The 26,989-nt window shown below is 36.9% G+C and overlaps 1 protein-coding gene across 13 annotated transcripts in view; it reads left to right on the top strand.

The window, feature by feature from the left end:
* TMEM117 (transmembrane protein 117) overlaps positions 1 to 26,989 on the top strand; it is a 567,603-nt gene that overhangs the window by 236,721 nt on the left and 303,893 nt on the right. For 9 of the 13 annotated variants that reach the window (XR_014804026.1, XR_014804025.1, XR_014804024.1 and 6 more), the window contains one exon: positions 14,100 to 14,199. The exons of the other annotated variants lie outside the window; for them this stretch is intronic. Coding sequence is in view for 6 of the 9 variants with exons in the window: in XM_021092567.2 (XP_020948226.1) it covers positions 14,100 to 14,199 (100 nt within the window). In the remaining 3 variants the exon portion in view is untranslated. The remainder of the gene's footprint in view (positions 1 to 14,099; positions 14,200 to 26,989) is intronic. 13 annotated transcript variants of the gene reach the window in all.

Raw genomic sequence — 26,989 nt, forward strand, 5'->3', positions numbered from 1 at the left:
GGTCAAACCTGCATCCTCACGGACACTGTGTCGAGTTCTTAACCCATTGAACCACAGTAGGAACTTCTGCTCATGATTTTTACTCCAAGCCTGTAGTCACATCCTCAACAAGCTTCTGAGTCTTCCCCCTTGAAGAGTAGATGGACACGTTTCCTCTCCAGTAACCTGTTCTGCATGTCCGGGGGTCTTAAAAAGCTTTGCTAGAGTCACGAAGGTTTATTATACGCTTTCTTATTTGCCTTCTCCAGTAACTTTCTTATCCTAATGCAGGGACCTTCATGAGCTGACTTTGCGTTTCACCCCTTGAAATCATTGAAGGAAATGTACATTTTTATGGGTCTTTCAAATGGCCCTTGATTTACTCTCTCCCTTATCAGGCACTATGGATGTCAATGTGGTAGTCCTTGTGTTTGATAAAGCTATATCATCACTTTTCTATTGAGTCACCAAGAAGCATGGCTAGTGAAAAAGCAGAAAAGTATTTCAAATACAGCCCTTATGGAAGAAGCTCAAACAGCCTAAATTCCAAGAATTGTCCACAAGCTCTAAAACAGAAGCTCAATTACCTTGTAGGTCTTCAGGGCCCTTTCCAACATCCTTAATTTTCAGTTTCATCTTTGATTATTCCTTCATATTGTCCTTGCTTTAGCCAGGATGGCTCACTGATTGCATGGCTTCAACACACATGAGCTTGCTCATAATTCAGGAATCTTTGTTGCTCCTCTGCCTCCCTTTGCTGGACTCTCCAATCCAACCAAAACATAATTTCCTCCCAAAAGCTGTGTTGATCTTTTGCTATCCCTGTCTTTCTCCTATAAGATGAAAGTAATACCTACCATTAGTTAATATTTTCTATAATAACAAGTACCTTGATTTTTTAATGTGGAAATTATATACCTATACAAAAGCACATATAACATATATATACAGCTTAATTATTGCAAAGTAAACCATTTTCAAATATTTTAAGTGAACACCCATCATACTCGTGTTATTACAATTTGCATGAAACAAAAAATCATTGCCAGCACCCCAGAAGCCCCCTGGCTGTCATTCCTAATAATAAACCTCTCTTTCTCCAAAGTAACCCCTATCTCACTGTTATGCCTTTTGCTTTCTTGCTTTGTAGTTTTACTGCTTATAATACTTTCCTAATCACTGTAGTTTAGTTTTGCCTATTTCTGAGCTTTATAGACCTAAAAGCATACAATATGTTCTTTTTTTTGGGGGGGGGGGTGTCCTGGCTTCTTTTATGTAAGTTTCTGAGCTCCATCCAGGCTTTGTATAGTGGTAATTTGTTCATTTTCGTTGTTGAATAGTCTCCATTGTGTGACTGTGCTGTAATATATTTATCCATTTTTCTGTTGATAGACATTCTGGCTGTTTCCAGTTTCAGGCTATTATAAATAATGATGCTATAAACATTCCTGCACATTTCTCTTGGTGCCCATGTGCACATCTGGGCCTGGAATTTTCCTATGGTAAAGTTTCTAATTATAAATTCAATGTGGTGCATAGACCTGTTTTTAAAATACTTTTTATGATTCCTGTGTACATTTTGGTAATTTGCAAGTGTTTTTCTAGAAATGTATTGATTTCATTTAAATTTCATAAAATGTACACCCATTGGTTTACTCTTTGAAGGATCTGCAGCGATGCCTCTTTTTCGTTTCTGACATTGGTTATACATACTTTATATTTTAATCAGTCTTACTAGAGAGTGATCAATTTTATGTCTTTTCACAAGATCAGCTTTGCTTATCCTCACTATTGTGTATTTCCATTTTTTCTTTCTGATAAGTTGAGTCTTTTGTCATTAGTAAAGTTCTCTAATTTATAAAAATACATTTGCCTTAATTGATATTATTATAGCTACACCACATTTCTTGTTATTGTTTGCATGTTATTTTTTCAACCTTTTTTACTATTTTAATTTTAACCTTTATGTAGTCTTAGTTTGTATTTTTTTATAGACAACATATAATTGAATTTTGATTTTGCAACTCTGAAAAAGTGACCTTATTCTATCTGCACACTTTTTTTCCTCTGCTTTCTGTATTGTCTGTTTCCACTGAGCATCTCATTTTTGTTTAGTTTTGAGCTTTTTTTCCTTGTTATAAATTTTCCTCAAATATATGGTAATGTCTGAAGCGTGTTAATTTTTTGATAGTGCCAATAAAATATGATGGAAAGTCTCTGTGCATAGACAGGCTTGTGACCAGTAAGACTTTGGTGGGGGATTGTGGTTGATAGGAAATTGTTTATTTCACTGTGGTATCCCCAGTTATGCATAAGCTTTTTGGGGAGGGCAGAGCTGGTCAGTTTTCTTTGAGATGAAACTTCTGTCTTCAACCCGGATAAACAGTATTGCGGGTAGTGAGACACAATTTAATATAAAAAAGTTGTATTTTTTATAGTTTCTATTTTCTCTAAGGTGTCTAACTCTCTGCTTGAGTTTTTCCAGATAGCAAACATCCATATTATCTAGGTGGAGTAAGTTTCATCTTCTGGTTTTATTAGTTTTAAACAGTATTTGCCATTCCCTATCTCAGTTATTTTACTAAGCATTAATACCCTGTAGGCCCATCCACATTTTTGCAAATGGCAGAATGACATTCCTTTTTTATGGCTGAGTAATACTCTGTGGCATATAAATACCACATCTTCTTTTTCAAAATTAAAATATAGTTGATTTACAATGTTGTGCCAATTTCTGCTGTACAAGAAGTGACTCAGTGTATACACACATACACACACACACACACATCTACTTTTTATATTCTTTTCCATCATGGTCTATTCCAGGAGATTTGATGTAGTTTCCTATGCTGTATAGTAGGACCTTGTTGTTTATCCATTTTAAATGTAATAGTTTGTATCTACTAACCCCAAATTCTCAGTCCATCCCTCTCACTCTTCCTTCCCCTTGGCAGCTACAAGTCTGTCCTCCATGTCTTTGAGTCTGTTTCTATTTCGTAGATACGCTTTTGTGCCTATTTTTTAGATTCCACATAAAGTGATATCATATGGCATTTTTCTTGCTCTTTTTGACTTACTTCACTCAGTATGAGAATCTCTACATGCATCCATGTTACTACAAAATGGCATTATTTTGTTCTTTCACCTCCTTGTTTTAAGTTTATTGCTAAGTATTTTACTCTTTTTGACTTTTATTCTTTTCCCATGATTTTAAATGAGATTGTTTTCTTGCTTTCTCTTTCTGATAGTTCATTATTAGTGTATAGAAAGGCAACAGATTTCTATATATTAATCTCGTATCTGGGAACTTTACAGAATTCACTTATTAATTCTAGTAGTTTTTTTGGTGGGAACTTTAGGGTTTTCTATATGTGTCTTCTGTAAATAGTGACAGTTTTATTTCTTCCTTTTTAATTTGGATGCCTTTTATTTCTTTTTCTTGTCTGATTGTCATGGCTAGCCCTTCCAATATTATATGAAATAGAAGAGGTGAGAGTGGCAATCCTTGTCTTGTTCCTGATTTTAGAGGAGAGGCTTTCAGCTTTTCACCACTGATGCTGATGTTAGATATGGATTTTTCATAAATGGCTTTTATTATGTTAAGATGTGTTCCCTCTATAGCCACTTTGATGAGGGGTTTATCATGAATGCGTGCTGAATTTTTTTCACATGCCTTTTTCTGCATCCATTGAGATGATCATTGTAACTTTTATCCTTCTCTTTGTTAATGTGCTCTTATCACATTAATTGATTTGCAGTTATTGGACCACTTCTGCATCTCTGGAATAAATTGTACTTGATGATGGTATGTGATCCTTCTTATATATTGTTGAATTTGAACTGCCAACATTTTACTGAGCATTTTTCCATCTGTATTCATCAGCGATAATGACGTCTTATTTTTATTTTATTTTATTTTATTTTTTTTTGGTAGTGTCTTTGTCAGGTTTGGATATCAGGGCAGTGGTGGCCTCATAGAATGAATTCGGGAGGAAATTTGATTTGGGGGAAATAGTTTGAGAAGAATTGGTATTTTTCTTTATACATTTTGTAGAAATCCCCAGCAACTAAACTTTGGTGGTGAGCATACTGTAATGTGTCCAGGAATTGAAACATAATGTTGTACACATGAAACTTATATAATGTTATAGGCCAATGTTAACTCAATTAAAATAAATGAATAAGAAGCATTTTTCCATTATCTCCATGGGTATTTGAGGCTATAAGGCATCAACAGCAATGTTGATATTAGCATGTACTGGCACAGACATAGGGTCATAAGGTGGGGCCATTGATGACTGATAACAGAATTGGAGAAGGTATCAAAGGGTACAATAGGTCCCTAAAAAAGGAAAAAAGGTCCCTAAAAGTACTAGTTCTAAAAGCACAAATGGGAGTTCCCATTGTAGCTCAGCAGTAACAAACCCAACTAGTATCCATGAGGATGTGGGTTCTTTCTCTGGCCCTGCTCAGTGGGTTAGGGATCCTGTGTTGCCATGAGCTATGCTATAGGTCACAGATTCGGCTAGGATCTGGCATCGCCATGGCTGTGGTGTAGGCTGGCAGCTATAGCTCTGATTCCACCCCTGGCCCAGGAACTTCCATATGCCACAGGTACGGCCATAAAAAGCAAAAATAAATAAAAAATAAAAGCACAAATGAGGAGTTCCCACTGTGGCTCCTTGGGTAAAGAACCTGACATAGTCTTGACGAGGATGTGGGTTTGATCCCTGGCCTCACTCAGTGGGTTAAGTATCCCGGGTTGCCACAAGCTGCGGTGAAGGTCACAGACGCAGCTGAGATCTGGTGTTGCTGTGGCTGTGGCATAGGCCTCAGCTATAGCTCCAATTCGACCCCTAGCCTAGGAACTTCCATATGCCACAGGTGCAGCTGTAAAAAGCAAAAGACAAAAGCACAAATGAAACAATGAAAACTCATTGAATTATTTGAGAGAAATTTACTGGACCTGAACAAGTGGGTGAAAATGTGGCCTTATTTCCTTTTTTTTTTTTCTTACATAGGCTGGTGTGGCATAGCCTGTGAAGCAAACATTGCAAAAGCAGAACATGCAATTCTTTACTGTTAAATAAAGCAAATGAAGCCGTATAATTAGTGAGATTGCAGAGCAACTTTATAGAGCAATAAGAATGATCTCACGTCTAATTTGAAGTGCATTTGATGATAATTAGACACTCATTGTTAGGCTAAAGAGATGCCCCATGAGCAAGCTTGGCTCCTACCCAGAGGGTCCAAATCCAGAGATGACTGAGGGCAAAGGTGTGTGCTAGTTAGCATCCCGGTAGCGTTTAACAGCTGGGAAGTGTTTCAGAGTCCTCTATCTGCTACTCCAAGTCACTCATACCATAGGCAAACTCAGTCCTAGGGCTCCCCTCACAAATCCCTGTGGACACTCTCTCAGCTCTGTATTCTACACTAAAGGCAATCCACATAATCTAATCTTTTTGTTACCGTCTCCTGACACTTTGTAGCAGACCCATGAATATCCTTAATGGTGGGAAATGCAGACTCCAATCTCTCTAAACCACACAATCTATTTATATTTAGTCTTTTGTCAACATGTTTTATTTCAAAAGAAGGCGCCCTTTAGATTAGCAAACTAAGAGATATAACATCTTACTTACTTTTTAATCTGTTAAATGCATAGATACTCCCTCACTTACTGTTACTCATTTGACATTCATGGTGTGCCCTACATCTGACAAAATGGAAATGCATTCTAACAGATTGATTTTAACTAGAATACACCTACACATTTTTAACTGGGGAGGGAAATCTTATTTTAAACTTTGGCACACTTACAAATTTGTATACGTAAATAGTACATTGAGATTTAAACAAGAGTCTCTCCATTGTCTTGGGCAGTGACATAAAGAATGAACCTGTTCTTGTTAGTAGTCTGAAAACAAACCTCAGTCTGTCGGCCACACTGGTGATTCTTATCTTGCAGCCAATTTGGTGCCCTTCCTTTCTAAAAGGGGTTATTACAGTATTGTTAAAACCGAACAAAATATTCAAAACTGCATTTTTAGGTTCTACATTTTTTTTCTTAGTGAATAGTTGCATCTCCTTTCATTGCAACTAGCAGAAGCTCAGTCAAGCTATCTTAAGAACAAAGATGAGGGCAGTTATAATTTCTAGGAATTAACAGGGTGTTCTGCGGAATCCAAAGTGCAGAAATGCAGGTCTCCAGAAGGCTTAAGAATTAGACTCCCGTGGCTCCAACTCTCCTGTCTTTCTTCTTTGGTCCTGCCTCAACCCTCCCTTTCCCATCTTGATCTCTATCTCTATCTCTCGTTATTTCTTGCTGCAAATTTAGTTTCCCAGTTCACAGGGGATAGAATGTGGTCACCAGTATTACTGAGCTTTTTAAAATTCAACTTCCTGGAAGCTATTTCCTCTCTCTCCAAATCTTGGTTTTAAATTACCAGAAAAGGAAAAAAAAAAAAAATAAGCATGCTTGGTTATTACAGTATGCATGTGTCCAAAGCTCACCCCTTGACTCTATGAACTGGGAGAAAGTGATGCAGGAGGGAGGAAATTATTAGACAAGAGGTATTGGATGGTAATCCAGGAAGTAACCCCTAGCTGTGGGATGCTATTTCTTTCCTCTTGGAAAATTAGGCTCGTGGTCTAGCATCTAGGGAGACATCAATAACGATTTGCTTAATGAGTAAAGTAATATGAAATATGATACATGCTTGTCTAATATAAATTCATATGCTGCAAGAATAGTTCTTAGATGGAAAAATAGCCTCCCCCCTCCACATTTTATAATGCTGAAGCCTAAAATTTCTTCAACAAGAATAGGGAATAAATGATTGAGAAACAGTGTCAAGTAGTCATGGAGAAGAGAATAAGCAGTGCTTAAATTCATATCCAAAAGGAGATGAAGAAGGAGAAGGGGAAGGAGAGGAAGGAAAAGAGAAGGAAAAAAAAAATTATCACATTATTGCAAAGCAATTGTATTTTGAGTTTGAACATTCTGTAGGAAGTAGAAAGAGTCTCATTTTTTATGTTTTTACTTTGTTACAGTAGAAATACTATGGTTTCAGACAAAAGTTAATTATTGTATTTATGTCCCAGTGTTTTCACTCCATTATTTCTCATATATTTTGTTTTGTTAAAAACAGCCATGAACACATACCTTCACTGACATATATCCATTAACACCAAACTTGCTTTTTGTCTTACTTTGCGCAGTATCAGAATCTTAGTAGAATCTGTAAGTTATTTTATGCCTTTCTAATTAGTTTGGAAGGAAGTATCATTATGTAGGATAAATTAATGAATGCCATTCTGGGTTAGCTTGCAATTCACTTTCACAGTTCAGATATATTTTATATAGTTATAAATGCACCGAATGTTATTTAACATTAAAATGTGATTAAGTTATATATGAAATTAATGTTAGGTAATTTGTGATTTTTTTCTGGATTCCTTTGTGGTTTATTAAGTTTCTCTTAGTAACAAACTCAGGTTTTTTAAAAAAATTGGTCTTTCTATTATTTTTCCAATGACTTTAGTAAAGATTCACAAAGTGTCTTGGTTATGATTATTTAATTCATTTCAGGTACAAAACAGGCCCATTTTGAGCATCCAATTAGATTGTATATTCCTGGAGTATTTGTAAAGTTGATAAAAAGTGAACTGAGAAAAAAACTTGAGTGTAACCAGAAAAATTCTGTAACTTTTATATTATTTTTGAGGCTATATTGTTTTACAGCCTTGTAAACTTCTAAATTTTGACTTTAAAGGACAAACAACAAATGTAGTTTGACAGTATACATTTGAAGGGCAATGAAATAAATTTTCTTTCTTTTTTCACATGGATAAAATAAATGTATTTTTTATATAGCTCTTTCCCTGTTTGTGCCAGCAAATTGGTGCATGAAATTATGTATTGATATAGCCTCCTTTAAGAGAATTGTTTTAAAATAATGATTCAGTAGATACCATTCAGAGATTTTACATTATTTTACTTTTTTCATTATTAGTCAACTAAATTATATTTAAATTAAATAAATTACAGTGTGTGACTGCAGAAAGTTGAGGATGTGTTCTTCATTTCGATCTGGTTATATTCTGGCCTCTATCTTTTTATTCTAGAAGAGGTATACAAATGATACATTGATATTCTATTCTTTGTTAGAACATCATAGTTAATTACATGACCCGCAATTTATCTGTGGCTTTCTTTTATTTTCTCTTACATTGCAAATCATTTTTTTTTAATCTTTATCATTTTGGCTCTGGTATCAGATGATCTAAATAATCTTTTTATATCAATCGACTACTTAATTCATTTAAATATTTTTGTTTTCCTAAATGATAATGTGTACACTGAACAAAGAATTTCATCTATTTAGGTGAAAGAAACGTGTTCTTCACCCTTGATAAACTAAGTCTTGTGGGAGAGAGGGGCAGACCTAGAAGTATATTCATCGTGTTATAGTAACACCATGGAAGGGATGACTTTCAGGGATAACAGCAGGATATTTCTCAGTGGACATGCTGAGTTAGTAATACTGGGACAGAAGGAAGGGGATGGCGTTCCAGAAAAAAGAGAGCACTGAATACAAAGATGCTGGGGTACATCATAGAATGATGGGATATTTGGTGAGATTGGCTTCATGATGGACAAAGAGGGGGCTGTGAGAAAAAAGATGAGTCTAAAAAAATAAGATGGCTTGTAGAGAGTGAAGGATCCTCTTGTCCATGCTTATTCCATGGGAACCACTATGTTACTTTGGAAATGGTCAGTAGGTCAGAGATCTGCCTTTTTTTTTTTTTTTTCACGTACCTATTCTGAAATAGTTGTGCTTTGAAGCTTTACATTCTTTATTTCATGTAATTCGTAAGAAACTCTTGCGAAGGGAACACATTTTTTATCCCCTTTATACAGATAAGGGAATGGATGATTATCAAGTTGATCATTTGTCCCAGGTTATACAGTGGAGAAGTGGTGTGCAAACCTGGTACTTTCTAATTCCAGGACTCGTGCTCCTCTAGTACAGCTGATTAATCCCACAGAAGTTACCATAGTGGCAGTAAAGCATCTATAATAAGGTGAAGATAGTCATATAGAAATAGGAGGCTCTTGCATAATTCAGATTAGAGATATTATGAACAGAGTTAAAATGTTGGCAGTGGCAATGCCAGAAAAACAGCATAGATTTGAGGGCCTTTTAAAAGTAACCTTACTGATTAATAAAATGTGAAGGGTAAAAAAGAGGGAGGAATTGTTGTTATTTTAAGGTTTCTCTATCTACTACAAATGAATTTCACTGAATGTGCTGAAGCAAGGCGAAGAATGAAAGGAAGGGTTGATTTAATGTGCATGTGTTAACAGTTAGGATCGGTTTATTCAATGAAAACTCAATCTTTACTCTATTTATATATGTCTTCCTTATAGAATTAGAACCAATGAATGACTAAAGTTGGGAAATTAGTGATGGAATTTTATCTCTAAGCATTTTTAGGTACAGATGCAATTCTAGCCATTCCAATCTCCTTGTAACAATTGTCTTCAAAATTTATGACATTCATTGGATCTTTCTCCATAACTTCATACCCTAGGTCTTGCTTAGAAGGTCCATACCCATGTATTGAATTCTTTAGTATGTGGTTATTTGGATAATACTATTAAAATGCAGTTATTTGGATAATAGTTGACCCAGTGACTGGATTAAAGGCTGTTAATCATTTCATTGCAAACAAAAAGATTGAAAAACATTACTATAATAAATCTAGGTTTAATTTCTGACATTTTTATAGTGACAGATTTTTCATCTCAAAGCCTTCAGAACATTTAGAGTTTTTGCTTTAGTTTCTTTGTGTTTAATGCAGGTCTGCAGTCATGTTAAGTCAACTCCTTATCTATGATTTACTTGTGTATGAAGCCCCCAATTCTTGTTTGTGTTGCCTAAACATGGCTGGAAGAGACAGATGTGACATTATGAATCCAGCTGGCCACAGATGGATCTTCAGCGAAGCATGAATCCATATTGGTTTGCTGATCTATGTTTACTGCCTCTTGTTAAACTTTCAGAGATCTTGCTTCTAAATCACCTGGCATTGACTGCATCCACTTACATATAAGTAATAGACTGAAGTAAACTGTAGCTTTTGTTGGTAGTGATCAAGACTCTCACCTGTAAGGCCAATTCACTATATTATAGTTGTACTGACTCTTTAGCCCATGTTAGAATCTGTTTAGTTGATGGCCATGTAGCACACAGCTTTCACTAGGTATGACAGGCTTAGTAGCTCATGTTTTCAGGTTGTTATGATAATTATGAACCTTTCCAAGATCCTGTATATTGATGTTGCCACACATGTGGTATGAATTTGACAGGCTAAACTTGAAATCTCAAGAAAAAATGAAAACCGAGTTGTAGCCTGAAAAGAAATTCATTTAGAATCTTTGAATATCAATGATAAATATTTCCCTGGAAGGCTGGTAGGACTGCAGTATATTCCAGATCTATGCCCAGTGGAAATAACCAGCTAAAGTACAAAACAGAACAAATGAAAGATGTATGAATAGTTGAAATAATTAGCTAAAACTCTGAACAAAACTAAAAATTTAATTGTTATTCCTAGCAAATAAAATTTAATTCTGAATCACTCCCTAAAACCATTGGGTATATAAGATCCATAGCTTCACTTTTTCAGAGTCCAACATGATATTCAAACTGGCTGAAATTTATGATATAAATATATGCAAATGGTGTCCTTTTCAACCTGGGCAGGAAATATTGTTAAATGTTAATGGGTATGCAGATCAATAAGGTAGTAGCTTAAACTGTTTAGGGCATATATATTTGTAATTCTTCTCCATATTTGTCCAAAGAAGCAAAATTAAGAATAACTACTAATTTTTAACTCTTCATTTTTAAATATATTAGTTCATTCATAAATTGTCTGTGTCATCTTTTCTGCATTATCATGGCACCCAGTCACAGAGAGGGGCATTTCTCTCTTTTGTGCTGATACATATATTTAGATGAATACAGGTAGTTATTCTGTAGTGAAAGAATTGTAACTGTAGCTGCAGCAATAAAGTGAACACAAAACAATTTAAAAGCATGTTTAACCTCTTTGTGGAAAAGTTCTTTATGATTCAATCTTATTTTACTGCCATTTCTAGGGATTAAACCCTAGGTTTACCAGTTTCTTAATTCATAAATTAAGCAGATGTTTACTGATCACTTACTGTTTGTAGGCTATGCTCTGGGTTCTGAGGAATTAACAGTGAAAAGAATGGACAAAATAACCCTAGTTCTCATGGAGCTTGTTATCTAGTTTAGCTATTGTTTTTTCTCTTGGTTTTCAGTGGTAGGGTCCTCTTTTTTTAACATCCTAGTAATTTTTAAAGAAATGATGGATTTTATACATGAAATATATGGAGGATCTAGATGATATTTTATTCTTCCTGAAAAGGGTCACTCTTTCCTCTGTTGGAGGGAAACAGTAGAAACTAATCACCTTAATTCAATCATGGAATGGACTGGGTCAGGACTGATTTACAATTTCATCAAGGTCCCATACATCTCTGGTTTTCTCTAGCCCTCTCTATTCTGTATAATCTCTTGGGTCATTCCCTCTGGCAAGTTCTGAATTATAATAGTTTCCTCAGCATGGTGAACTTGCCAAACCTCTGCTATACTTTACAGAGACTTTCTGCTTACTCTGTTAGCATTTTACCTGCACAAGCTCATAATCTGGCAAATGTCTTCAAAGGAAAACCAACTGGGTGTCCTGCTCTCTTCTGGGCCTCTCCTTTATCACAAGAATCTTGGCTCCCTGTTTTGAATGTTGCCTCTTTAACCAGTGAGACTGCCCTCTTCCCAGGCCAAGTCCAGATTCTCATCCTCTTGCCTTGAACAAGGAATCAGCTAATGTCCCCAGAGAAACTGTAGTTAACCTTTTCACAATTCTCTCCAATCTGGTATCTTGGTTTTTCTTGTCCTCATTGCTTCATCAGCTCTCATATCTTTAAGCAAATTTGGGGAGTAATTTTGTATTTTATTTAGTTTTTTTATTTTTTCTTGGCTGGATCATTGGTTGGTTGCATGCTTACCACATTATCCCCTATTTTTAGATACCGAAATAGAAGAACAATGCCTTCTCTTACACACATCTATACAACCACAAGAAATGCAGCCTGAAACTTCTACCCTAGCCCAGTGTAGTCTAGAATTCATTGACAAAGTGGACAGGTAGAGATTTATCATTGAACAAAATCTTCAAAATAGATGTAATTAAAGAGCTGGACAGTGGCCAGAGCTAATACTCTATAATGTACTGAGTTCACTGCTCAAGAACTGCTTAGATGAGTAAATTCAGTATAGGTGGGAGTCTAAGACATGGTGGTAGCTCTGGGGAGCTGTAGCTTCTTGATGCTACTTTTGACTTATGATGAATTATCCTCACAGGAATTGTCTTAAGTCGCATTGTCTTACCAAAATACCAGAGAAGAGAGATATTCTTTGTGTCTTTTATATCTTCACTAACACTTGTAGGAAGAAGCTATAGCACAGTGGTTAAGTGCCTGGATTTGGGAGCCAATCAAATATAGATTCAAATCTTGTATCCCTTTACTAAATGTATTAGATGCTCGACCTTGAGAAAGTTGCAAAATTTCTCTAAAACCTCAATTCCATATTTGCAAAACAAAAATAACAGTATGTTTCATTGTGTTGATATGAAAGTTGATGGAGACTTTATTTAAATTGCTAACAACAATCTCTAGCACATTTGGTAGAATGCGATTTATGGTAACTAAAATTGTTTGGCTATTATGGAAACCCATGGATATTGAAGTGAGACCTGAAGATATATACATAGCCCCTCCAAGGTGGGTGAATGAAGCATGCGAACAAAGAATTGTTTTAAAAATTTGATTGTTTTTGTTGTTAAATAACATTTTTTAAAATATCTGTTTATTTTATGGATGAAAAAACTGTCTGAAATAATTCCAGAAAAAATAATAACTGAATTGGAGATGATTTAACTCTCAGTGACTTCAAAATGGGCTTCTTTATAGTTTCAGTAGATAACTATCCAACATGTCATTCTACGTCATATTGCTTTAAAGTTGATCTAAGAAGATTCAAGTGTAACTAGTACTCTAAGTTGTGTAGGTATTATTATGTTTAAGAAAAGGAGTGAAATTTAAAGCAAGAGAAATATGAATTAAAAAAACTTAGAGTTAAAAAAATTCATAGAGAGAAATTTGGTTCCTAACTACCATTCATTAGTAATGTGGTATTGATTGGGCAGGTTAAGTGATCTCTTTTGAGTCCCACTTTTCTAGAGCAGTTACAGAATGGGAAAAATAATACTTCAGATTTTCTTAACTATAAATGAGAAAATGAAAATGCTTGATAAACAGTAAGCATGGTCTTAATGTATTTAATGATCAGGTGTCCTTTTGAATCTCTTTCTGAGCTGTGAGGAATATGAATTGGTATTATAGCCAGCAAATAGGGATTAGCTATGCCAAAAGAATGGTGGAATTAAACCTTCTGGCTATTATTATTCAATAATAATTTAAGCCACACGTCTTTGACATGATTCAGTGCGTGTTACTGCTTCACTGGATGGAGATTTTTCTCAAAATTTAATATTCTTCTGAACATTATTCAGGTATGATATTATGCCTACAGCCTATTTCCAGCACCTTTTCAATAGTTCTAACTTGACAGACTGAAGGAAAGTGAGCTCTTCTCTTCCTTTCAAGTTCCTCTAATTCAGGAATTGTTTCTGCTCTCCTCATACTTGAGTGAGCGTGAAATGATGCTTTTGCTGAGTATTTCTGTTTGATTTTCCAAAAGCTGTTGTCAGTCCTACAGCTCAAAAACGAAATGCACATGGTTATTGGTATAAGCCATAATTCATCTTTACATCTAATTGGAACTGACCCAGACACCCTCAGAGCTCTTTCTAGCCTTTCAGACTTATAAGCATATATGATGAGACAAAAGCAAGAAAGCTTGGTAAAAGGGGAGAAGTCCCTTTGCATGTTGGTGAACCAGAAAGCTTTGCCTATATGGCTCTCTGAGTCTGGACAATGTCTTGTGTGTTTGTTTCCACAGAGCATATATCATTACAGACTATATGGGCATCCGAAATGAAAGTTTCATGAAATTAGCTGCAGTAGGGACCTGGATGGGGGACTTTGTCACGGCTTGGATGGTAAGAAATTTTAACTTCACTCATTCCGAACGTCAGCTCAAAGACATGTTTGTAATGCTGCTTTTGACGGCTGTGAGCAAAATAGTTACCTTTCTTTCAAGTGAAAACAAATTCATGAGTGTAGATAAATCGAGAGAATGTATGCAGTCTCTCTTAACCTCAGGGAAAAAAAATCAATGCAATTATAATACTATTGATGGCTGTCCACTGGGATATTGATATGTAAAATATATATATGCATATGCATAAAGATATATACATGTGCATATATGTGTGTATATACAAACCTATACACAGTCATAGAAACTTCTTCCCTGTGAATTTCTAAATAATTTTGTGAAGATTAATTTTTTTACATGTGCACTTTTCAGGTAAGAACTATTGTTTGGCCTGTGTCAGAAGACCGTATGAAACATTTTTAAAAGACTTTAACAATAGCTTTCTACATTTGTTTTCCTTATTGAACCTACTAACTTAATGGGAACTAAAGAGTTCTGAGAGTTGTCTAATCTCTTTGGTGCATTATAAGTCTTTATTGTTATAAGCCTGCAACAAATAGACAAACCATGTTTTATGCTGAGCTTATCTGCCAAGAGGGTAATTTCTGTTTTTAACCATTGGGTTAATTAAAGATAGTATGTAGCTTAAAGACCCTAGGTCCTATAAGCTTATAAGAGAATCCCAAAGTGCAAAGAGCATAACTCTCATAAAAATGGAGCATTTTGGAGTTCCCATTGTGGCACAGCAGGTCGAGAACCCAACATAGTATCCATGAGGATGCGGGTTCCATCTCTGACCTTGCTCAGTGGGCTAAGGATCTGGCATTGCTGCAAGCTGAGGTGTAGGTCACAGATGCAGCTTGGATCTGGTGTTGCTGTGGCTGTGGCCTAGGCCTGCAGCTGCAGCTCCGATTTGACCCCTGGCTGGGAGCTTCCATGTGCAATAGGTGTGGCATTTAAAAAAAAAAAGGAACATTTTAACCTTCATTGACACCTTTCATAAGTGTAGTTAATCCTAATTAGCTTTACTCATTCATTCACTTGAAAATGAGGGGACTTAACCAAAAGAAGAGTGATGCCCAAAGTAAACACGACTTGGCAAGGACACACCTATAGATGTGTCCCTGGTCCTGCAGGGGTGTTGTCACTACAGTTACTGCCATTGACATGTCTGTTGATAACTTTGCTTCTTACCTAGAACAGATGTTATCCAGGAATGGATAGCAATTATATCTTAACTGCTACTACTGTCATCATCCTGCAAGAGTAACCATAAAAAGAGTTTGTCTAGCCTGTTTTTGAGCCACCCTGGAGTTTTTAGGCTCAAGTCAGCCATTTGATACATAAATCATTTTCTTTCTCATGATGACATCATTATGTATTTGTGAGCCAGTTCAACCCAACTTCTCCCTAGTCTTACCGTCAAAATAGTGTTTCCTAGAAGGCCACATAGAGCTCTGCCCCTATTTATTGGTTATATATGTATATATATATTTTTTTTAAGTGAGGCTGCTTTTCTTTGAACCATAAAGTGAGGTCTGATGCACCATTGAGAGCAAATGCACAGGACAATTTGACCAACGACCTTTCACCCTTCCTGGGTGGATTTTTAACCCTGCACTCTCCTGCCCTACTCTTGTGGTTTAGGGGAATTCCAGTTAATTCCACAGTTTAATCTGTGGTCTTTCTTTCTCTCCAGTGTCTGGCCGACTTTCAGCGTTTCCCCTAAATTTATGACTTTCGTGCCCCTATTTCTACGGGCTAATCTATTAACTTTTAACCTTTTCCTATACCATAGATTACTGCTCTGATCAATACTTCCAATACCACAGAAGTAGCCCTGGATTGAAAGTCAAGAAAACTGTGTTATAGGTTTAACCCAGCAATGTGATCTTAAGTCACTTAACCTTCGGGAGCCTCTCTCATCTTTTCCTCTCTATAAACTGGGGGAGAATCAAAATCCCTTTTTGCTTTTGTTATCTGAAATCCTGACCTTTCGCTATCAGCCACAGGGATAGACGTGGCAAAAGAAACGGCTCTCTCCTGATTTGAAAATACAGTCACACAGGGAGGGTTCCCAGAACACATCATTCTTATTCCCATTTCTATTCACTGACTAGGTGGTAAGTTTCCGTATAAATATTTATATGTCTACATATGTGTGCCTTGATAACATTTTAAAAAATAATAGTTTTCCTCCTGAGAGGAGACTAAGGAAGCTTTGACCTTCATTTGTCCATAGAATTCTCATCATGAAATGAATATCAATGATGAAGGTGACTGTCCTGGAAAAGCAAGTGACTATTTACCTTTCTAATAAAAGTGTGACTTTCAGCTTATTTCAGAAATTGAGGATTTTTCTTTGGTGGAAATAATTCAGAACTTTTCTATGGTTTTAAAAGGCACATCAGGACTGATGTGATCCATAGGTGAAGCTGATTTTAACCAATCTGACAAAGGTCTTTGGCCCTCACATTACTGTGTCAAGCTCCACTAAGTTCAATTTCCCAGGTAGTCCTAACGTTTCTGGGCTTTTTTGGTATGTCTTGGGCAGAGGAAGATATATCTATCTATCTATAGATAGATGTATCAGGGTTAAAGTTATCAATTTTTTCTCAAATAAATTTTTAAAAATTAGTATAAAAGAAATACATAAAATGCTGAGTGGTGTAATTCAGCCTTGAGCTGGCCCCTCATGTTAGTTGCAGAGAAGAGCTCTATCATGAAGACGTACATGAAACAAAAATGCTGAGTGTCTCATGCGACACCGTGGCTGTGTATTCCTGTATTGGCCCATGTTCATGCCTTTAAGTGAGGAGCTGGGGAAGTTCGGCCGGTCCCAAAACACATGGCTCCAGTTTTACCACCTTCCGCTTTGGAAGACAGAGGTCACAGCCTTTGCTGAGGTTCAAGGTGGCAGTGGATTCTGAGGACATAATGATGGCCCTTGCTTCTGCCCCTCACTTACTACAGGAGGAAGGAGTCCCTTCCTCTTTATCTATACCTGATTATCACCCCCTTTCCCCAGCCCCTGCTTCCTCCTGCTCTGGTGGCTTTCTCTTACATCAGTAAGTGGTACATGGCTCCTGATAGTGGCAGGGAAATCAGACTCCAGGTTTTTGAAGTTCATGGTTGTGGGGAGGTAAAGGAGGATAAAAATAAAGTGAAGTTGAGTCATGATGGAAGAAAGTCAGTTCTCATAGTAAACACTAAAGTTATAAAGCAACCCACATCATCAAACCACATACCCTTGTGTATAACTCACAATATTCATGGGACCTTGGTTGGCATGGATGAATCAATCCCAGAATTGTCTCTAGGTGTTTGTGTATATGTGACCATATGGCAAAGCTTCCACTGTAGTGTCATGTCATATACATGTAAAACAATTAAATTGTTTGTTAATAGCCTTTGCCTTTATTTCAGGTTGTTATAGTTGTTACCAAACGAAACTTGAGACCACATGCCTGCACCCAACAAAACCAATCTACTGACACTGGGTGGTGGTGAAGCGTGCAGTGTTTATCCCAGGGCGCCAAGCAAAGAGTCCAGGAAGCTAGTGCTCAAAAGGCCTGAATGCCCCAGAGGCTTTCAAGAAAATGTGTTTAAAGACAGAGTAGGGGGAGGAGAGTTGTGCAGTGTGTCCTCGGCTCATGGACACTCTTCTTATTGGTTGGTAGTGAGATGACTGAGAGTTGACATCATCAGTCTTATGACTCCAGCTGGTCTGGGGTCTGTGTGCTTGTGGACGGCATACAATTAACTTCTTCTACCAAGGGAGGGTTTCAGTGTCTGCAAAACAGCTCAAAAGACATGGCTCAGAATATTATCTACAGTCCTTGAGGAGGAACTAAAGGTCCTTGACTTTGTTGAATGGCTAAACTATTGTTTTGTCTGGTTTGACTGTTTTCCTTTCTTTTTGCATTGTCTCATGTCTCTGATTAAATGTACTCTTTGGAACTTGGGAAAGTTTAGGAGATTAAAATTTTCGCCAAACAAGAGGCAGGTAGAGGAATCTGTTTAGGGAAGCCCCCCATAGTGTCCTGCTCAGTTGCAGAGTAACGATTTGTTTTTAAAATTATGCGTGATTTTAACAGACTTTTTTTTGTTTTCCTGCTTGAAAGTCAGAGTTCCATTAGAGATAAACTCAGACAATATCTTCATGCGGAAATGTATTTGGTTGGATAGACCATAACCTTTGTATTTGGATTAAAGCTTAAAAATTTAAGTTTTAATCTCTCTTTCGAAGCTCTAGTAAGAATGTGAATTTAGAGAAAAATAAGTGTTTTTTAAATGTCTGTTTTACCCTTCTATTTTAGTCATGCCTCTTTCATGTGTAATTACCATATTATCTCTAAGTATTTGAGTGAAAAATTCTGTCTTCTTATTTTTCACACATTTTCCATTTGTTCAGAGAGATTTTTAAATTCATATTTATATTGCTATTATCTTTGTTTCAAAAAATCTTGTTTATTGGGAGTTCCTGCTGTGCTGCGGTGGGTTAGTGATCCAGCTTGTCTCTGTGGAGGCACTGGTTCTATCCCTGACCGGGTACAGTGAGTTTAGGATCTGTCTTTGCCACTGCTGTGGCGTAGGTTGCAGCTCTGGCTCAGATTCGAGCCGTGGCCTGGGAACTTCTATATGTTGCAGGTGTGGCCAAAAAAACAAAGAAAAGAAAAGGAAAAAGGTAGGAAGGAAGGAAGGAAGGAAGGAAGGAAGAAAAAGAAAGAAAGGGAAAAAATTGTGTTTGAATCAAAGCTGAAAGCTCTTTCTCCCTTCCTTGACTATGAACTTCTTGAATGGAGTTACAATGTCAGTTGTGTTCATAATCGTATTCCTAGCACCCAACGTGGTACCAGGCATAAAATAGGTGCTCAGGAAATATTTATTGAAAGAGGAAATGGATATAATTATGATAGATGTATCGTAAGAGCACATAAGCATTAAGTTCTGTTTCTTTTTTCTTGTTCAGTCTTGTGACTTATTATTGTAAAATGGGCATTCTAAAGTATTGGAAACATGGAGGAAGCAGAGCTGACTGTTCAAGGGCCCGAGATGTCAACCCTCTCCCACCTTCCCTCTCCCCACCGAATAAGGCCATGCATTCTCTCCCATTAAGATTATTTCTGTAACCAGAAAGACACAGACTAGGAAACACCCTTGAATGGAAATTAGTAGAATGTTGATGTAATTCTCCCGGAATGGTGATGTAACCTTTGAGTGTAAAAGGTATTCTTGGATTGAATTAAGACTGAGTTTTTCTGATCTCATCAGAAGGTACCTGAAATGGACATGCTTGCTGTCAGGGGCCCAGTTCTGCTCCCAGGAATAATGGAAGGGAACTAGGTTGAGATATATCCCTTCAGCCATGTAAGCAGAGAGCTGTTATGTACTATGTGAGACAGAAAATTGGTTGAACTTCTGTGGACAGAGGCAGAGCAGGTTGAAGAATGGTATATACTTGAGAATAATTTGTATTGCTAGGTTAGCATTTATTTGCAAATCTAGAACAGAGTGGAGAGAGAAAATACTTCTGCAGCATTTGAAAGTAAAGTATTCCTTCTAGCTTAAGTACAGAAAATATGAAATAAATTTCATGATTATAAATATGCATCTAAAATTTTATGAGTATTTTGGGGTCTTTTGTTGTTCTTTTTAGGGCTGCACCCACAGCATATGGAAGTTCCCATGCTAGGGGTCTAATCGGAGCTGCAGCTACAGGCCTGTGCCACAGACATAGCAACACCAGGTGTGAGCCAGATCTTAGACCTACACTGCAGCTTGTGGGAATGCTGGATCCTTAACCCACTGAGCAAGGCCAGGGATTGAACTGCATTCTCATAGATACTAGCCATGTTCTTAACCCTCTGAGCCACAATGGGAACTCTGGTGAGGTTTTTTCTATGTTTACTGCACACTTACTATGAAAGGGGTGTGATTATCTGTATTTTTTTCATTTCACTGAATTAATAATAGTTTATTCAGTTCAGAATTTTCTATTATGTCCATGTCACTATTTTGTGGACTTATCATTTGCACTGTTCTGCAAATGATAAGTTTGTCAGTGAACAATAACCTGGAATATAACCAACATCACATCTAGCTTGTTATTCTGTCTGGAATTAAGCTTGTCAATTCAGATTATGATCAATGCCAGTTTTCTAATTATTTCTTTCACACTGATATTTCAAAATGACAGAATAAAGAGCATAGTTGAAATGATTTAATATCTGAAATAAAGTAGCAATAATAGCTTTACCGAATTTCATAATAAAAGAATTTAAACTGTGAACCATTGAATAGAAGGATCATAGAAAACTCACTGAACAGGTATACTTGACCAATGGAATGGGTAAATCAGATATTTAGCCATTGGAGCTGGACCCAAAAGCCCAGCATTACCCGAGATTTTTCTCTTTTGTTCTGTTTCTCTGACTGTTCATTGAAGCTAGTTTGTGATGGCAGTCTACTTTCTAGATTAGCTAACCCCATGTTTGATGAGTTTGTGTTGCATTTCATTATTTTTATACAGTGCAGTTGGAAACTAGATCAAGCATTGAAATAATTTACTATCTTTCTCTGAAGATTCTCTCTTAAATGAGCTACCATGGAAAAGGACATGCCACAGGGATTTGGGGCATGATTAATGAGAAAATACTCTTAGAGAAATTTTTAAGGAGATCAGAGAAGCAGAAGAGAGAGAGGGAAGGAGGCAAGCAAAGATGTAGTCACATAATGCCAGGTAGTCTACCCTTGGTTTGATCCATTGGGCAGGTGTTATGTTCTTGGGGAATGGAGTGTACGTAGGTGAAGAGAATCTGGGTGGGCTGCCAGCAATAACTACCCAAGAGCAGATCCAAGATGGAATGGCAGCAAAGATGGAAAACCCAAGATGGAATCATCAAAGAGAACATTGTCAGGTCTTTTGATTATTTAATGGAAATGAAGAGCCTAAAAGAGGATTTTTTTTTTTTACATTTCCTTTTTTATTCATCAGAAATATTTAGAGGGAAACAAATATTGCCATTTTGCTTTTGAATGTATAAATATTTTAATGTATCTATAAATATTTTAGCATTGTGTTTCGTGTACCTTCAAAATAATAAGTTCTCACTAAAAAATTAATGACAGGAGAGTCTAGCCTCGTATTTTCAGATAGCATCAGAAATGGTGATCGAGAGTCTTTTAATTTTTAGGATTCTTGGATTTTTAAAGTACTAACAGAACATGATGTAAGATGAAAAAAAAGATTTCTGAGTAAAGTATATTGTCGTATAGAATATAGATATTTAAGGATAGAAGCACAAAATCTGTCTTTGCTGTAATTCCCAACTCAATGTCTGTCAGAAATTCCATAATATGTTATAGGTATATTGTATGTAATTTATATTCATTTATTAAAAATTTATGGAATATATTATTCTAAGTGTATGCAAGGCACCTAGGAAAGTGCATTGGATTGAAGTACATTAAGCTGAGAAAGACACTAGGGACATCTCTTATAGAAAGTCCTTCCCACTAGAGGCAGAAGATACTCACTTCTTATCTCTTCCATCCCCAGCTTAATTTTAGCATCTTTCAATTCCATTACCTTACTTCTGTTACTTGGTTTATACTTCCTCAAGGCAGGTGTCCTTTTTGTCCACACACTGTGATTTTTTTAACATGATGGTCCACACTTTTAAAAACACCATTTGTCAGTCATTTGCCTGAAGTTTAAATAAAAGCCAGGAGACATTGATATTTTTTTTCTTCTGAAAGTCAGAAATACCATAAAATGAATACTGGTTGGTCATATGAGTTCACATTAGAACCTCAAAAAAAGAAAAAATCTGTGTGCTCCTTTTTGTAGTAGTTTTAAAGTAGTTGCATTATTTCCCATATACATTTTTAATATTTTATTTAGCGCCTCTTCCTGTGGGCCAGCCATTGTGGGGTGTGTGTGTGTGTGAATTTTCAATTAGTTTCCAAAGTTTTCAGTGCTTTCAGCTACTCTACTATCCTGCCAGGCTAAATAATTTTCTCAGGAATATTTAATCATAGATATTAATAAGACATAGAATACGGATATAGAAATTAATTTGACACCTTTTTCCTGCCAGTGTGTCAAGAAAATTTGTTGAATTTTGTCATTATTTGGGAAAGGGGAGTACATAGTTTTTCAGGTACTAAGTGATAGTACATTACCTCTCAGCCAAACTATTACTTTTCCATCTGAGAAAACTCAGCTATTTTTCCTATTCCCTTCTGACAAATGTAGGTGGTTGAAAACATCTTATTTCTGGGGCTGGAATAAAGTAAAAGAATGCCTTTCTATTATAATATTAGTAAGATAGATAGTTCAATACCTGGTTTTTTAAGTGCTAAGTGTTGTTTATATGAAATTGCTATCCTTTAGCAGTTGTTTATCCCAAGGATTTTTAGAGCGCTAAAGATTGCATTTGTAATTAAATGCTCTGTAAACATCAAAAAGAAATTTATAGCGATGAATTGCCTAGTACTTATGTTTTGTGGTTGCTTTATAAAAACTATTTCGTCAAGTTTTGAGTGAACTGAAGGAATATTTGGGTAACGAATGGTTAAGTAAAATCTTGTTTGGCATATATTCTTCTCTGTTCTTATATAGCTGAGGTCTGATTGGGAAATAAAGAACTTCCCTGACTGACAGAACATGTTAAAGTTTATCCCAGACTTGAGCTTGACTCCAGCATCCTTCGCTAGTCTACTGAGTTTCTCGATGAAACATCTTATGCGGCTTTGTAAACATGCTGTTGCACAAAGAAGAGCATCGATTAAGCATACAATACTGATGGAACTTATTAGTTAAGTATAATATCAAATAAATAACCTTTGACATTCCTGAAGATAGGAAATAGAACAGAAGATTAAGTTCACACTAGTAGTTTCTTTAACGCTGTAGACCAGGGCTCACAGAAAGTTAGGACACCACCTGTGCCAACTTAAAAATTCCAAATTGTTCTTGACTGCTAAGCACAGTAGATTTGCGAAGTGATACCTAAATGAGTCAAGTGCTTGAGGAAAAACAGGAAACCTAGAGAGAAGTCATCTGTTTTCATTGAAAAGAAGAGCACCTCTTGTAAAGGTTTTAAAATACATCATAAGGAGTTCCTGTTGTGGCTCAGCAGAAACGAATCTGACTAGCATACATGAGGATGCAAGTTCAATCCCTGGCCTTACTCAGTGGATTAAGGATCTGGCGTTGCTGTGAGCTGTGGCATAGGTTGCAGACGGGACTCAGATCCTGTGTTGCTGTGGCTATGGTGTAGGCAGGCAGCAACAGCTCCGATTAGACCCCTAGCCTGGGGACCTCCATAGCCATGGGTGCAGCCCTAAAAAGACAAAAAATAAAATAAAATAAAATACAACATAAAAGATACTGTAAACCTGTACCTATTGAAGAAAACTGAAAGCTAATAACTTTTAAAATCTGAGTACTTTTTCCCTTGATTTGTCTTATAATTATCCTAATTTCTATTTAACATTTTCAATTTCAACTGGAGGTGACAGAATCAATGGGAGATTTTTGACAAATCTAAATGAAGATTAAAAAAGTGCATCCTAATTTGTTTTGATAAGAGATTACTGGAATGAATCAATTTTCTGTTTAACCAGATACTAGACATCTAAACCCATTTACTCATTTAATGAATATTTATTTATATAATGACCTTATAATTTATAGCCTTGTTATACAAAGCTTTTGAGTATTAAAAGGGGACTAAGTACAATTAAACATAAAATTGTTGGGAGTTCCCGTCGTGGTGCAGTGGTTAACGAATCCGACTAGGAACCATGAGGTTGCGGGTTCAGTTCCTGCCCTTGCTCACTGGGTTAAGGATCCGGCATTGCTGTGAGCTGTGGTGTAGGTTGCAGACGCAGCTCGGATCCCGCGTTGCTGTGGCTCTGGTGTAGGCCAGTGGCTACAGCTCCGATTCGACCCCTAGCCTGGGAACCTCCATATGCCGCGGGAGCGGCCCAAGAAATAGCAAAAATAAATAAATAAATAAATAAAAATAAAATTGTTGACATGTTTACCTACCAACAAATTGAATTGATTGTATTGGTAGAAATATAAAATAGTTTTTCAAGACCATTTAAAAATTCATTTTTTTCTAAAATTCAGACATCCGTCCATGTGTCATAAAGCAAATATATATTTTACCCATCTTTTATTTTGACTGTACGAACACTTAACAAGCAAAACAATTATTTTTGGTACCTGTTCATGCACTTTGCTTTCTTAGACTTAAAAGTCTCTATGGTGGTACCATTGGTATCTTTCTGACACACACTTAACAAGCAGAACAATTATTTTTGGTACCTGTTCATACACTTTGCTTTCTTAGACTTAAAAGTCTCTATGGTGGTACCATTGATATCTTTCTGAAGTTGCTGACACTTCCAATTGACTATCTCTATAAGTCATAACATTTTTGAGAGAATATGTTCTCTAGTATCAAAAGCCCTGTGGGACTTAGAGCATATTCTGCTAAGTGGGGGATTGTACAAATCTATTTTTTGTGCTATTTTAGCCCCAGTATTTCTGCAGATATCATGTTTTTGCCTCTATTCAAACTACCCTTTTTCCTCCGCAAGTGTGTTACTCATCAAATAAGTTGTCTCTATGTGTCATTTTTGAGTATTTTACCAAATTTTGATGCTTCAAAGTTACAGACCCTTCGTAGTCCGAGACACTTCTGAGTCTCCGTCCCTTATTCTTTAATCTAGTCCCTTAATAAATACATCCTAAGTAGCTACAGAATAATAACAAATGAGCAATGGAGTAAACATTAGAATATATTCAATATGGTAAAAATGGAGTTCTGATATCATTGCATTTAAAGTTAAGTTATCTCTTCTTAATGGAATCCCTTAAGGGTCTTGCCCCAGCCAGCCCTTCAGAAGACTTGCTGGGTTGGCAAGTGTTCATGCTGTGTAGGAACATCCTACACCATCTTTTGGTCTATTCAGATTTTCCTTGCTTTCTTTCAGAATCCTAAATCCTCAGTTTGTGGTGAGATATTAAGGAGTGAGAATGGCTTTCTGTGTTAAACTTGAATAAATAATAAATACTAGAGTTGCACATCCAAATGCCCTGAGGGTCAGGCCACCCTAGTAAAGTGTGAAACATGAGGTCTGATATAAAAGGGCGGTGGTAAAGCGGGAGGGGAGCTGTGGTGAAGCAGAGAGTCCATTCTCTGCAAAGAGACATCCAACTTCAGTTCAGCAACACCAGGAACGAGAAGGAGGCTCTAACTTCAGCACGGATCCTACCGACTGGCCATCTGCGTCGTGCTTTCATTGAGCTGCAGACTGATGCACTAGAGGAGTGTCGAGATCTAGTGAGGAGTGGACTTTGGGCAGCTTCCGTTTCGGAACCTCTCAATTGCACCTCGTGAACGTATCCATCCTCTGAGGGTTGGTTCTTCCTGTCTTGTTATGGCCACTGACATGCAGGGGAGAACTCCCGGTGCTCTAATCACAGCTGATGAGAACAGCTCAGGTCCTTGTACCTCTTAGCGCTCATCTAACCCAACATTCAAGGCTCAAGTGGGCAAAAAATATTTTCACAGTAAACACTTTCTGAGGTGTTAATGCAGTGCTTGTTGTTGTGGTCAGGTTAACCGTGACCAGCATGGTGCACAGAGACCTAGGGCTCATGCTGTACAGGCTGACGGACTGACTGGCTTAGGTTCATGTAGGAAAGTGGCGTGTACCTAAAGTACCTAATTCAATACCTAATGAATACGCATTGTGCAAATCTTAAAGGAATATGAAGAGCATTAACGTGTCAATATTTATAAAGCTCTGAGGCAGTTTCTGTGTTGGTACAATGAACCAAGTTTATTGTTCAGTTGGTTGCTCCGATCAATTTTTTTTTTTTACCTGCAATCCATAAGGCAGTGGTTCCCAAACTTGTCTTTATTTTGCCATGTGCCATGGAGCTTCAGAGACCACTGACTCCTATGTCTCACTCGCAGAGACCGGGACTTAATTTGTCTGGATTGTAACCTGGGTGTTGGAATTTTTAAAACGTTCCCAGAGTTCTAATATGCAGGCAAGTTTGGGACCATTGCTCTTTGTTAATTCGAGAAAGTTTGGACTGGGAGTATTTGGACATATGTGAGGGAGTCATAACCATCTGCTATTGAGGCTGATGAGAAGTCAAAGGAAGGAATCTTGTGTTGCCAGGACAACAGAGAAAGAGGAATGAAGGCAACATGAGTGACAGAAGGGCTGGCCTCCCCACAGAATCGCAGCACCCCAAGGGCACGCACATTGCCACAGCGCAATGCAAATACTCTATACACTTCCCCGGGCCTTCAGTGGTACATCTAGGACTTGATTCGGGCTTCTTCTTACAGAGCAACTGTGGATTTGGCTTCCTTCTGGTACTCATAGCCGATTCCCCTAAAAGCATACCAGCTGTGCTGAAAGGTCGACCAACATTGCTATACCTGGGTTTTGACTTAAATTGTTCAAGAAGTTTGCCTCTCCAGATAGCATGACAGGCATACCCCCACCTCCTAGCTCGTAATATGGAAAAGAATAGTTATGCCATAATTTTGCCAATTCTAATAGAGTATCATCCACCTAAACTTCCTTTCAACCCACCCTCCCGTTAGCAAATGACCCACTCCCTCAGATCTCCATGTGCTTTGAAGTATTGGTGGGTGGCTTATGTTTAACAATTATTTCTTAGAGAATATGGCTGTGAACTGCTGTGAGATAAAGATAAAGCCTGTGGAATTATGACTGTTAATAGTGTT

This window comes from Sus scrofa, chromosome 5, assembly GCF_054392235.1.
Source record: "Sus scrofa isolate SSC_HxYL_T2T_F1_AM1 chromosome 5, Sscrofa_HxYL_maternal_Yorkshire_Landrace_v2.0, whole genome shotgun sequence".
Lineage (NCBI taxonomy): Eukaryota > Metazoa > Chordata > Mammalia > Artiodactyla > Suidae > Sus > Sus scrofa.